Below are 13,222 nucleotides of genomic sequence, written 5' to 3'. Positions count from 1 at the left end.
ACATCAATTGACAGGCTCATCAGCTTCTTCGTTCCAGACTTTACGAATAACTTTAGTATTCAATTTCCTATTCTTCTTTTCTCATTTTTGTTGTTCTCCTTTTAACTGGCCTATCATTTTGCTGTTTATTTATTCTTAATATCATTTTATTTTACGATTTTCTTTTACTCACGTTATGTGACAACAAAATATTTAACGTAATATATTAAAGCCTAATTTAGTAATATATTAAAGCTGAATGATTTATTTTATGACGTTTTCAAATTTTCTTTCACAGGCAGCAGATACCGAGCGAAAAGTGGAGATATGTAAACGCTCATATGATATCCTAGTTGAAAAAGTTGGTTTTAACCCGAAGGATATTATATTTGACCCTAATATTTTGACAATTGCAACAGGAATGGAAGAACATAATGAATATGCTATCAATTTTATTGAAGCGACCAAACGAATAAAGGTAAGCTATAGCGGATTTTTACTTGGCAATTTCTTTTAAAATGACAATGTGAAATATTCCTTCGAATTCGAGGAAGAATTGAGGCCAGGCTTGTATGACACATAATTGGCGTTTTTGGCATTTCTTATATTTCTTCAAAAATAGACCAGCTTGTGGACAGGTTCCGTAAGTGCTGAGAAAATATTGTCCACTTTCTACTTAACTGTATAGCTGAAGTATGTTGCCTAAGAAGCTGAGATGTTATTTTTTTTTTATTTCCTTTAATTTATTGTTTCCATTTTATTTTATTTTTCCGTGTGTTTGTCCTCTTCTAAGTGCATTTCATGTATGTAAATAGGGTTGAAATAAATTATTATTATAATGTAGATTTAATATACGCCGATTAAGGCATAAATTGTTTTATCCATTATTACCTTTTTTAGAGGATTAATGATTTTAAGTTCATTAAATTTTTAAGATCTAAAAGAAACCCTCCGGGGGAGAATGTAGATTTTGAAAACTGTATATTGAGTTGTAAAAAAATAACTTGGTCACTGCGAATATTTGTTTCCCTGAAAACTTTAGAAGAAGTTCTGCTTCCTATATCTGTATGTTTTTTGTGTAAGTATGTTCACACCGTAAAGTATTAGGAAGAAAAGAACACATTAAAAAAGAATACAAATTATAACCGAAAATAATAGAATCCTAAATCCTTATATGCGTCAACTCCATAGAGATAAAGGTTTATTCAGAAAGACCTCTTTTGAAATATTTGGAAAACTTAGGTTCCAAAATCAACATTTTGACGGTTACAGATACAATGTTAATAATAATTCTTTGTCTTGAAAATTTTCAGTAGTGAAAAGCTATACATCTTCTCTGTTTTATCTTTATTATCTTATATCCCTCGTCAGAATTTTAAGTTTGAACTAGTAGTCCAACTAAAAGATTCGGGATTATTTTTTCCAAGCATAGCCCTGCAGCTCCATGTTTCATGATTTTCCCAGCGATTAGAAAGTGAATCATTGGAAACAGTTATCTTATTTTTATTATTTGTTATTAAATTTAGATTTTTATTATGATCTGGCCCTCGTCAGAGTAAAAATTGAACTAGCCATGAATCCTTTATGGTTAGATTGTGCTCAAAAATAGGAGTGAAGAATAACAACATTTATTGTTAAAGAAAGACTCAGAACTCACTGATACTATTATTGCCCAGAATAGCTCGAAATATGTCCATCTATATAAGTGCCTATATCACTGATCTTCAAATCTGGAAACAATCGTTTGATGTTTTGCAGCGATACCTCAAGCCCAAAGCCAAACAACCATTTATCATCTCACTGTCAGTAGGTTTCATTAAATCGTGATGAATCTTATACATTATTTCCCCCAGAGTACACCACATTTATCGCATGGCTGGGGAGCTAGCTGAAACTTAGGATTTTTTTAGAGGGGGGTGGTGGTAAGGAGAGATAGTAACTACAAAAATGATTACTGATTTTTGGCTTGAGATCGACCTGAAACTTTCAAACAAAGTATTTTTATGGGTGGGGCTGTGGGTGTAGCGAGACTTTAGATTTGGTCTTGGGGGAAGGGACACACCTATTTTTCGTAATTCTCACAGAAGAGTATACGCTACGATTTTATGTTATTTTTATATGCCTGTCGTCCAACAGGCTTTTGACCTAGTTAACGATAATTGTCATAAGTAAAAGTTAACAAAATTCTTTGACGAAATTATATTTTTACTGCTATTAATAATTCGGTGGTGAATTACATTTTGGGATTTGTTTAATGTTTCATTTTTATTATTCCTTTTCGCTGTTTCATGCTATTTCTTTTCAGGAAGTTTGTCCGGGATGTCGCATAAGTGGAGGCGTTTCCAACATATCTTTTAGTTTTCGAGGCATGGAAGCTGTCCGAGAAGCAATGCATTCAGTTTTCCTCTATCATGCTATTAAGGTAAAACATATTAGATTAAAAGTAGAATTTTATTTTCTATGTATTTCTTTAGATATATGGAATATGGCCTTTTGAACTAACCCGTATCAAATCGAAGCATCGGCACTGTCAAACGAAAAAAAAAAAAAAAAAAAAACAGATTAGAAACAGGTCCGTCAAAAACAGGTGACCTGTTTTTACTTTCTTTTCTGTTTTTTTGCAAAAACAGGAAACAGCTGTTTTTATAAAAAACAGCTGCTTTAACAGCTGTTTTTTCGTTTGTCTTCCTCTTTTTTAAGATGTTGCATCCTGTCATCTATCTTAGCGAGTCATATGTCATATCCCAAATCCACTAATCCACCTTATTTTTAATCTTCTGCATGCGCAAAGAATGCAACCCCGACTGCACAGGCGATTCTAAAACCTATTAGAGGACCTGGGCTTAGCAGGATTTCGTTCTTGCCACCTCAAGATGTTGAACAACAGAGTATGAAATAAAAGGAATAATTTTTTCTTTTAAATACAAAAGCACAAGAGCTTTGAATAACATGGAAAACAAACTGAAGTTCAAGCTTTGAACTTGTCACTTAGAAACATTCTTGTTTCGAGTGTTCCATCAGTTGTTATTGCACATTGGATTGCTTGCACTGTCCATGCTAAAATTGGAATTTCTTTGGTTTTTGGGGCGGAGACTTTGCACCTCCGGTCAGGGTTTTTGCCCGTGGCAGTTTCTGTGGTGTCTTATTTCGGTCGAATACCATTTTTGAGAGATTTTGAGCTTTTCTTTCTAAATTAAGGAAAATCTTTTTTGTGTGCTAGTCTTAATATTGAAGTTTAATGGAGGCAATCAACATTGCTGAGTCAGTATCAAATAATTTTTGCATAGAATGTTTTTTTCTAAAAACTCATTTTTTTAAAATTTCTGGTTACTATAGGCTGAGATTTGCTCTTTACTAGATTGCAGCTACTGATGTATCCATAGTGTCTAAAATTCGTTGAATACAAACACTGATAAATCACTAGAGCCTTTTCTATCGACTTGCACTATAAAGCCTTTCCACTTCTTTTCAAACTGTTCAACCTTTTCTATTTTGTTCTAAGATCTAAGGTAACACTACTGCAAACTTCTGGCTCTGCTTTTGACCAGCTTTAAAGTTCATATTAAGCTACGTGTTCTCAATCTCCGGAGGATGTATTGTTCTTGGACTAGAGCTTCTTCTTAGCTGAAAAAGCATTAGTTACAAGAGCTAGCTAAATAAAGTAAAAAATACGTCTCTAGTGCTGCCTCCATAGTCAGATGTAGTTTCAGCCCACTCATCACATACACTTTCTTCATCCAACTTGTGAGGGTAGTCCATATCAGACGCGGTGTTAGCAATATCCCCATCTATGACGTCGGATAGATCGTCTTTGTCTGCATCTATCTCTTGCTCATTGGTTACACAAATTGAAGGAGGCGATCATAGCATGAAGACTTTTCAATCCCCCCAAATTAGTAAGCCTTAACAATAGCGTCACTGCAAATACTTTGTTAAACGAAAAGAAACAGAAACGGAATAAAACAGGCTAACAAAAAATAGAACAGAAACAGGTCCGACAAAAACATATGTCCTGTTTCTGTTGTTTTTTTTTTTTTTTGGCAGAAACAGGAACAGAAATAAAAACAGAAACAGTGCCCATGCTTAATCAAATCCATATTGTTATGAATAAATAATCAAATAACAGCTTCAGGTTTGGAGCCCTTTCGGGAGCCCTTCAGTTTTTAACCCGGACTGAACCCATTGATGACTGTCTATTAATATATTGTTTCATTAGCAAGATCGGAGGTAGCTTAGGGGTTATTTTACACAAACGTTTTAGTGTCTGTTTTCATTAAAATGAATATTTGTTATAGTATCTAAAAATCTAGTAGCTTTTTTTTTTCTTTCTTATGTTGTAATTAGAATTTTATTTAGACTGGTTTAATAAGTCGAAGCCAGTTCTAAATGGGATGCTAGCGGATATATGAAAGTAACTAATAAATGAAAAGGGAGTGCTAGCTTTTACGAGACTTGCGGAATTTGTTTGAAATTTTAGCCAATTTATTGCACAACTTCGGGGGTATTCGGAAAAAATTCTGATAAGGAAATCCTTAAATTTGTGCTTTGGTTACTCGAATGATTCTTAATGGATCCATATGGTATTATAGGCTTAAACTGTTAGCTAACAGTTTTGTTAGGACAGTAGATAATTCGAGCTTATATTTTGAGAATTTCCAATATTTTTGGGTCGCGTATATCTTTTCTTTCTGATGATTATTGGTAATATTTAGGCTTGGCAAGCTTGTTTATACCTGCTTCCATAAATTCTCATTTTATTCGGTAGTTTTAGATGGAAGCAAGAATAACAGACACGAAATCAAATATTCTTGTCAAGCTCAATGAAACTTATCTAGTTATTCCCGTTGTTGTTGAATTGCTTTTTTTTCATAGTAATTTTTATTGTAATATTTATGCTATATTGTAAACTAATTTTTCATTGCAAGGATAAGGAAGATTAGATTGACCGTACTTTATATAATTGGTAAGTGTCAGTTACTCTAGATAAAACCAGTTAGTAGAAAACCCGTTATTCCAATAAACTAATTTATAAAAAATGTAAAACCAATTACCAAGCCTCGCTAGTTCGGATAGTAGAGCATTAAAAACCTCAATATTTGAGGTTACGGGCTTGAGTCCGGTTTTAAGCTTTTTTTTCCGTCAGTAAATAAGTCAAATATAGAGGATATTGCTTTTTCGGCTAAAATTTTAGTTTTATGAAAAAATGATATTAGACATTTTAGGCGTGCAAATAGATAAGGGATTTGATTAAAGGATAAAATATCTTTTCTCTTCGTAAGTGAGCATTTAAAAAGTTATGTCTTCCCTGTTTTGTTCTTGGCATGGAGATCAAGTTGTGACTTTCAGTGACAGTTTCGTTAGGAGGAGGGGGTAAGTGGTGATTTCGAATTTGGTGTCAGAAGGGTGGGAAAAAAAAATCTCCGGTCTTAACAGAAATATGTACGCTACAATTTTTTTGTGTTTGTTGTTTGACAAGCTTTGCCGTTAGCTGAAAAATAATGAAGCAGTGCGTAATTGCACAACGACACAAGTAAGCCATATTACGAGAAGAAATTTGTTGATTGTTGTTGATTTAAATTTAGGTTATTTTTAACTTTAAATTTACCCTAAGCTGCAATATACGCCTGTAACTACTTATAATGATCGTCTGATTATTTTAAACCTTTAATTTAATTATAATCATTTATAGTTTTGCGGTCGGAACTCATTTTCATTAATTATAGTTAGTGGATTTGAAAAATTAAAATTTAAATTCTGAGTGTTTTATATTTTATATTAAATGAGAGTAAAAACTCTAAATTACAGACAAATAAAGGGGTACGCAGCTCGAACTGGCTCTGTTTTGGAAAGATTCCATTAAGCTGCATGTTCCCTGTAATGCATTTGATTTCGTGACGAGTCAAGAGCTCTAACTTGTACCGAAATGAGAAGATATTTCTATCTTTAGATCAATTAGCTCCACATATATCTGTGGAACATGCCGGAATTATGGTCTTATTTTGATTTTGTTTTGAAAATGAACTAAATCTTTTTAAAAATAGGAAAATTTACGTGTTTATTCATGTTTTCACGTCATTTTAACGTAGTTTTCAGTCTAAAAAAGAAAATGCAAAGCAAATTTCAAAAATATATTTCTATTGGTGAACAAAACTGATTCTCAGCTACTGAACTATAGCAAAATTTTCGTGTTTTAACGTCATTTTGACATATTTTCAGTCTAAAAAAGAAAATGGAAAGCAAATTTAAAAAAATACTTTATTGGTGAACAAAACTGATTCTCAGCTACTGACCTATAGCATAATTTTGGTGTTACGTTGAAATACCAAAGCTGCAGAACTGCAGAAAGATAATGTGCCAAAAAAATGTATAGTGAAGATAATTTCTTAATACAAGGCTCTTAAATTTTACAATGATTCTGTATGTACAACGCAACGAGTGTTCTTTTTTTTGTATTTATTAATCTCATTAATCACAAGAGGTGCTCAAGTCAGCTCAAGTTTTTTATCTTGCATTTACGCTCTAAATAAGTTGAGCTAAAATGATTTCTTTTAAAGGCTGGAATGGATATGGGTATTGTCAATGCTGGGGCTCTTCCCGTGTATGATGATATTGATCCAAAGCTGTTGAAATTAGCTGAAGATATTATGTGGAATAGAGACCCAAATGCTACTGAAAAACTTTTGGAATATGCTCAGAAACACGGCAAGACTGCATCTGCTGCTGTTGTTACTGATGAATGGCGTACAAGGCCAGTAGAAGAACGCCTTGAACATTCACTCATAAAAGTAAGTTGGCTGAAGCAGATAACTTTTTTTATCCTCATTTGTTTCAAAGACATGGATAAGGCCACCACAGTATAAGGGCATAGAAAGGAGTACTTGTTTCTTTTTTGTAATCTTGATGCGGTTTTATTCATTACCCAGGTGAGTTTTCTTTTCGTAATGGTAACTTTTATTGGCATTGGCTTTAATCATAATAATTATCAGAATATTTATGATCTAATAAGAGTTCATCTTGTTTTGTTACATCTTATTTTATTAAAAGTAAAAACAAGAGTGTTTTGTTGGATGCGTAGAATGGAAGATAACGTACAGGTGCTTAAATCTATTGGTTCATCAGTTACATGTTCCAATGACGAATGAAGTTTCCAAAAACTTGTTCAAAACCATTATCAAAGGGAATTAAATTTAACAACTTTAACATTTTATTTTCCCCTGATACTTGAATTCTGCTGTATTGCTAATCTTACTTATGGGAAGGAGGTATATGTATTAGAAAGGATATTTGGAGATGAGGTTGAATCCCTCCGTATGTGTTCAGGTATCGGTGTTAATTTACTTGCTGCCTTTGTTTTCCCTAGGAATCGTCGTATTGAACCAATGGTCGTATGGCATTGGGAGAGGCTCTATCACATTTTTCTGCAAGGAAAGGAATTATGTATCATTAACTGAATTACTCTAGTATTTTCTTTTATTTGTCAAGAAAAGGAAATGACGAAAAATGGGTGTTTACGTCTAAGTTAAAATAAATTGTGCCCTTGCAGTTGAACCCTCGTTTGATTGGATCCATTAATTTGGACCCTCGTGTAGCTCAATCAATTTTAATTCATCCCCGTTCAAATAAACCTCCGTTCAATTCAACCCTCATGTAAATTAACCCCCGTCTAGCCCAACCACTGTGTCAGCACTATTCAGCCCGACTCTTCTTAAATCAACACTATACCTAGAACTTATAATTCAGCCCGCTTTCTTGGAAGTGATAAAAGTTGAGTCAAATTAAATGGTATTTATTCATTGTTTTTTTTTTTTTTTTTTTTTTTTTTTTTTTTTTTTTTTTTTTTTTTTTTTTTTTTTTTTTATGCAACTACAATGGAAAACTATTCCTCTCCCCTCTAAAAAAGAGCAATTTACCCTTCTGTCATACATTTGAAACTAGAAAAGCTCTTCATTCCCAGGGCCCGAACACACTTGAATTTCATGGTTGCCACATTAGGTTTAATGGGAGGGGGATTGATTCAAATTCTTAGCCCATTGGAGGTTGAGTTACATGAAGCTATGCTGCATGGGGGTTGAGTTAGATGGTAATCAGTTCAATGGTGTTCGAGTTGTTGGGGATTGAGTTGAATGGGTTGGAGCTAAACCAGGTTGAGTTAAAGGGGGGCTGACTTAACCTATAGTTCAGTTAAATGAGTTCATTTGAACAGTGCTCATTCACAGGAAACCGTAGAATCTAAAAGAATGTCTGTCTGTGAAAATCTGTCAAAAATAGGTTTAACCTGTTCAAAAGTGAAATCAATTAAGCTTATGAAGTAAGATATTGAAAAGGAAACAAGGAAGGAAGTAAACTAGAGAACGTTGAAACATGAGAGGGGTACTGATTTTAATACAAACAATTGTATAGTAAAAAAAAACGTTCAGGTTCGGTGTGATTTTTACTTTTGGGTTTGAGTGCAGAAAATTTATCTAAGCGCGTGCTGCTATGAACTCGGTCAAATCATCTTAAAAACAGTTTGCATTGCAAATTTTTTGTTTATTTCGGTATATGGTCTCATTCTCCATATTTTCTTATTCTCCATATTGTCTCTTTATTTTCTTTGAATTTAGCACAGCCTCGCAAGCTTCGCTTATGTTGTGCTATTGATTAAGAAATGTTTATTTCTAATAAAATTGTTCTACTACTACTACTACTACTACATGGTTAAAATCTCTTTGTTAGATTTTTATTCTTTTGTCGTATTTCTAGTTTTTTGTATGAAACCGTACATGAACTGTTTATTAACGTACGAAATTGAGAATCGGTCAAGATGTTTTCATATTAAATTGAAAAATAAGCATAAAAAGGGTTTCCACGTACTTGGCTTTCCAACGGCTCGCTTGTTACACCTGATAAGCTAGAATTTGTATTTTCAGTTGTGCCATTTTAACCGTCAATTAATCTCGTTTTATTGTTAATATTCTTCTTTTCTCATATTAAATGTTTTCAGACAAGTCAGGTACACCAAATGCTAGAGTGTATGCGAGTTGCTGGAGTAGGTATCTACCCTGGTGGTGTCTACTCAGTTTTGTTCTTCACCCAGGTAGTAAAATAAGTGTCATGGGGTGGGGCCGTGGTTTAAAAAATTAATAGAGTTTGTTGTCGAAAATGTAAATATTAAGGGGGCCGGAGCTCAGCGATACTGAAATCAGCGCCTCCACAAGCGGGGTCTAGACTAGTGAGGTCTAACCTAGACGTAATTGAAAACTAATTATAATTTGGTTTTATGTTAAATCCAAGCTAAGATATAACCTCAGATACATATGAAATTGTATTTCTTGGCTGCCAAGCTCTTCATTTATAGATAATTCAATGTCTATTGTTGCATCTATTGTTGCTTGTTTTACAAACAATGTGCACAGATATTTTCATTTTTTTATTACAAACACTGTTTTATTTTTAGAGAAAGGTACCGTCAGTCGGGTTGAAATCAAATTGTAATGTATCCATATTTTGAGACAAATTTCTACTCCATCGTTTCTCAGATCTTTTCTGAATAATCATAAAGAGCTCCAGGTTTCTGAAATAAGTCTTCTTGAGGTATATCAGATATATAGATGAAAAGGAAGGACAAGTATTCTAGAAAGGAAAAAATTCAAACTGGATTGCAGGAGTTTATTTTTATAACTATTTTTGATGCATGCATAGGGGAGTAGGAGAGTGGCCTTGGCCCAACTAGGATCTCTTAGTTTTTATTAGTACTATATTTGCATGTAATTTTCATTTGCATATAATCGATGTTTTTATAGTAAAATAGCCGCTCTCTGCCGTTCCTCATCCTTCTGAAGTAAATGCCCGCGAACACCACCGCTTCCTCAAATTTGAAATAAGTTTGGCCTTGACGTGAATCAAAGCCGTGTTAGGTTAAGAATTGATGACACTAATCATACATCAAATATTCTACCTTTTAAGGGCATTGATAAGTACGCTGTTGAGGACGCAGAGGAAGCCCGGCTTCAGAAAGACAAGTATCCCAGACCGTTAAACATTATTGAAGGTCCTCTGATGAAGGGTATGAGTGTTGTTGGTGATCTTTTTGGAGCTGGAAAAATGTTTTTGCCTCAGGTATGAATAGTCTATGTTGTTTTAAAAAAAACAGACAGAATCCAAGATTCATTAATCAGTCATTGTGAAATTCAAATATTTATCCGATACCAACCAAATTGTTGTTCTGTTTGTCCGTATGTATTATTGGTTACATTTAGATGCGCTTCAGATTTTAAATTAATACCATTGTGGTCTTTGTTTTATGTCCTTTTTCAATATAATAGTCGTTGTCCTGACAATGTACACCCCCCCGTTTCTTGACGGACCCGTATATAGTTCTAATAATTAATTTGTACGTTTTTGTTGCCATTTGTTGATATATATATATATATATATATATATATATATATATATATATATATATATATATATATATATATATATATATATATATATATATATATAGATATATATATATATATATATATATATATTTATATACATATATATATATATATATATATATATATATATATATATATATATATATATATATATATATATATATATATATATATATATATATATATATGTATATGGTGGCTTTGCCGCTGAGCCCCAGCATTCGGCACTTGGTAGGCTTCTATGTATGGATTTTCATTGTTTCTTGTTTTCTAACTGTAGACAATTTGAGACAATTTGCTGGGTTTTCATATTGCAGAGTTTTCAAAGATATTTGATTATTAAAGCAAGTCTGATTTCTAACAACGATATCTACTAAGCTTCGAACTTCGGTTTTCTTTTTTTAGGTTTTTCAATTTTTGTAATCCCTTATTAAAATATATACAAATATTTTTTAATTATCAGCCACCGGAGCCCGGCACTTGGCTGGGTTCTACATATATAGATTCTCACTGTTGCTTGTCTTCTAACCGCAGACAATTTGCTGTCTTTTCATACTGAAAAGATATTTCTTTCAAAGATATTTGATTATTAAAGTAATTTCGATTTCTAACAACGCTTTTTACTAAGCTTCAACTTTTATTTTTAAGATTTTTGAATTGTTGTAGCAATATCTTTTCATACTGTTCTTTTCAAAGATGTTTGATTATTAAAGCAAGTCTAAATTTTAACAACGATTTCTACTAATTTTCAAACTTTTGGTTTTCTTTAAGTTTTTTGAATTGTTGTAATCCCTTGTTAAAGTAAATACAATTACCAATTTTTAGGTTTTTATGCAATTTGATGTGTTTTCATACTCTGATCTCTTCAAAGATATTTAATTATTGAAGCTTGTCTGATTTCCAAAAACGATATGTACTAAGCTTCAAACTTTTGGTTCGATCTTTTAAGGTCTTTGAATTGTTGTAATCTCTTGTCAAAATAGAGAATCGTCTTTTGTAATAATTGCAAATTTTCGTTTTTTGGGCCTTCCTACTGACATTATATACCTGGTTGCGTTCAAAAAAATTTTCTTTTTTAAGGTTTTTGAATTGTTGTAATTCCTTGTCAAAATATATGCAAATATTTTTGCAATTATCAGTTTTTTCCTCTTAAGCAATTTAATATAAATGTCTCCATACATGAAAATCTTCGATTTCTCCACATAAGTGTGACAAGCTTGACAACGTTGTTGTCATACTGATGCATATAAAAATGATGTCACTCACATAATTACTTTTCTTTGAAATTAAGGCTCTTAACGAATTTTTTCAAACTTCTGATCTATCTAGATCGTTATTTTAGGCCAAAATATCCGAAGATGCCAATTTTCCTGAAAAAATATTGAGTCAATTTTGAGAAAAAATGCCTACATACGCAAATAAATAAATAAACAATTATTACTCGTTCATAAAGACAATATATATATATATATATATATATATATATATATATATATATATATATATATATATATATATATATATATATATATATATATATATATATATATATATATATATATATATATATATATACTTCAATCTGGGTTTGAATATGAACTGATCAGTTTAATTAGTTTATTAGTTTCTTATCACAGAACGCTATAATTATATTTGCAGGGCTGTTTCTCTTCTTTATGGTGACAGAACACATTATATATAAAAAAAAACGAGCAATACCATACTGTTTGCTCTTTGCAAACAACACTATACCTTTTCATCTGCGTATTGTATTGTATCAGATTAAAGACGCTTCTTGACTACTAAGGTCCCTGCGTCTTTAAACTGTAATTTTAAAAATCCTTTATAATAGTGTGGCTATTGTAATTTTATTCTAGGTTATCAAATCCGCTCGTGTGATGAAAAAAGCAGTGGCCCATCTAATTCCATATATGGAGGCTGAGAGGCTTGCTAGTGATAGTCCTGAAGGAGTAATATTTTTTATCTTTTTAATTTTTGCATTTGATTTACAGTTTTTCAGGGCTGATTACAGGAGAAAAAAAAATCATAAAATGGTTCTCAATTATTCACTTCTATAAATTGTAAGTTTTACAGTATTTTGAATATGTGTTTAGTAGTAGCATTCAGTTTTCTGCGTTTGTTTCTAGCATCTTATTTAGTGAAAAAGTGGAAACGCTGGATTAAAGAAAATATAAATAGAATTTAAATAATGGGGAAATCTAACCATTTTTGAGGAACTTCAAAATTAGACTTGAATGCTCTTTTTTTATTTGATTAAAATTTTGGTTAATAAAGCATGCCAGTTTGAGAAACAAAAGTATCAACAATCACAGCGAGTGACTCCTTCATTACGTTACTAGCAGATCGTAAGTTTCAAGTACTTTAAAATAAATATTGACAGATTGAAATAAAATGTATCCGCACCTAATCTTTTTTCGGGGTGGGGGCTAGTCTGTAATATCTTTGTTTTTCTATTTTTAGTTGTTCTTATCTTTTGCAGAGAATATTGAGACCTACATTTCCTACGAATTTAGTCATTTTATTTGATATTTTTTTAGAGAGAGAGAGAAAACACGCTTATAATAGAGTTAAATGTAGCTTTATTAACTACAAAAGCTAGTAAGCTAATACAAGTAAGTCAAAACAGAATAGAACACATCTGTTAAGCTATTGTTGAATTATTCATGTAACCCAAAACACTAATGGAACAAATACCCAGCAAAAATAGATGGGTAACATAGAGCATGACAATTAATAAAAAAAAAGACATTTAATGTCTAATTTTTTTGAAAACATAACACAATCGAGCTGAGAACCTG

The 13,222-nt window shown here is 32.0% G+C and overlaps 1 protein-coding gene across 1 annotated transcript in view; it reads left to right on the top strand.

Annotated features, from left to right (window-relative positions):
• Positions 1-13,222, top strand: part of LOC136029039 (methionine synthase-like) — an 84,658-nt gene that overhangs the window by 46,510 nt on the left and 24,926 nt on the right. Inside the window, exons 11-15 of the mRNA XM_065707073.1 lie at positions 278-457; positions 2,285-2,401; positions 6,534-6,764; positions 9,925-10,077; positions 12,281-12,373. Coding sequence (XP_065563145.1) covers positions 278-457; positions 2,285-2,401; positions 6,534-6,764; positions 9,925-10,077; positions 12,281-12,373 — 774 coding nt within the window. The remainder of the gene's footprint in view (positions 1-277; positions 458-2,284; positions 2,402-6,533; positions 6,765-9,924; positions 10,078-12,280; positions 12,374-13,222) is intronic.

The sequence above is a fragment of the Artemia franciscana genome, chromosome 7, assembly GCF_032884065.1.
Source record: "Artemia franciscana chromosome 7, ASM3288406v1, whole genome shotgun sequence".
Classification (NCBI taxonomy): Eukaryota; Metazoa; Arthropoda; class Branchiopoda; order Anostraca; family Artemiidae; genus Artemia; species Artemia franciscana.
This window is presented reverse-complemented; position numbering and strand designations above follow the sequence as displayed.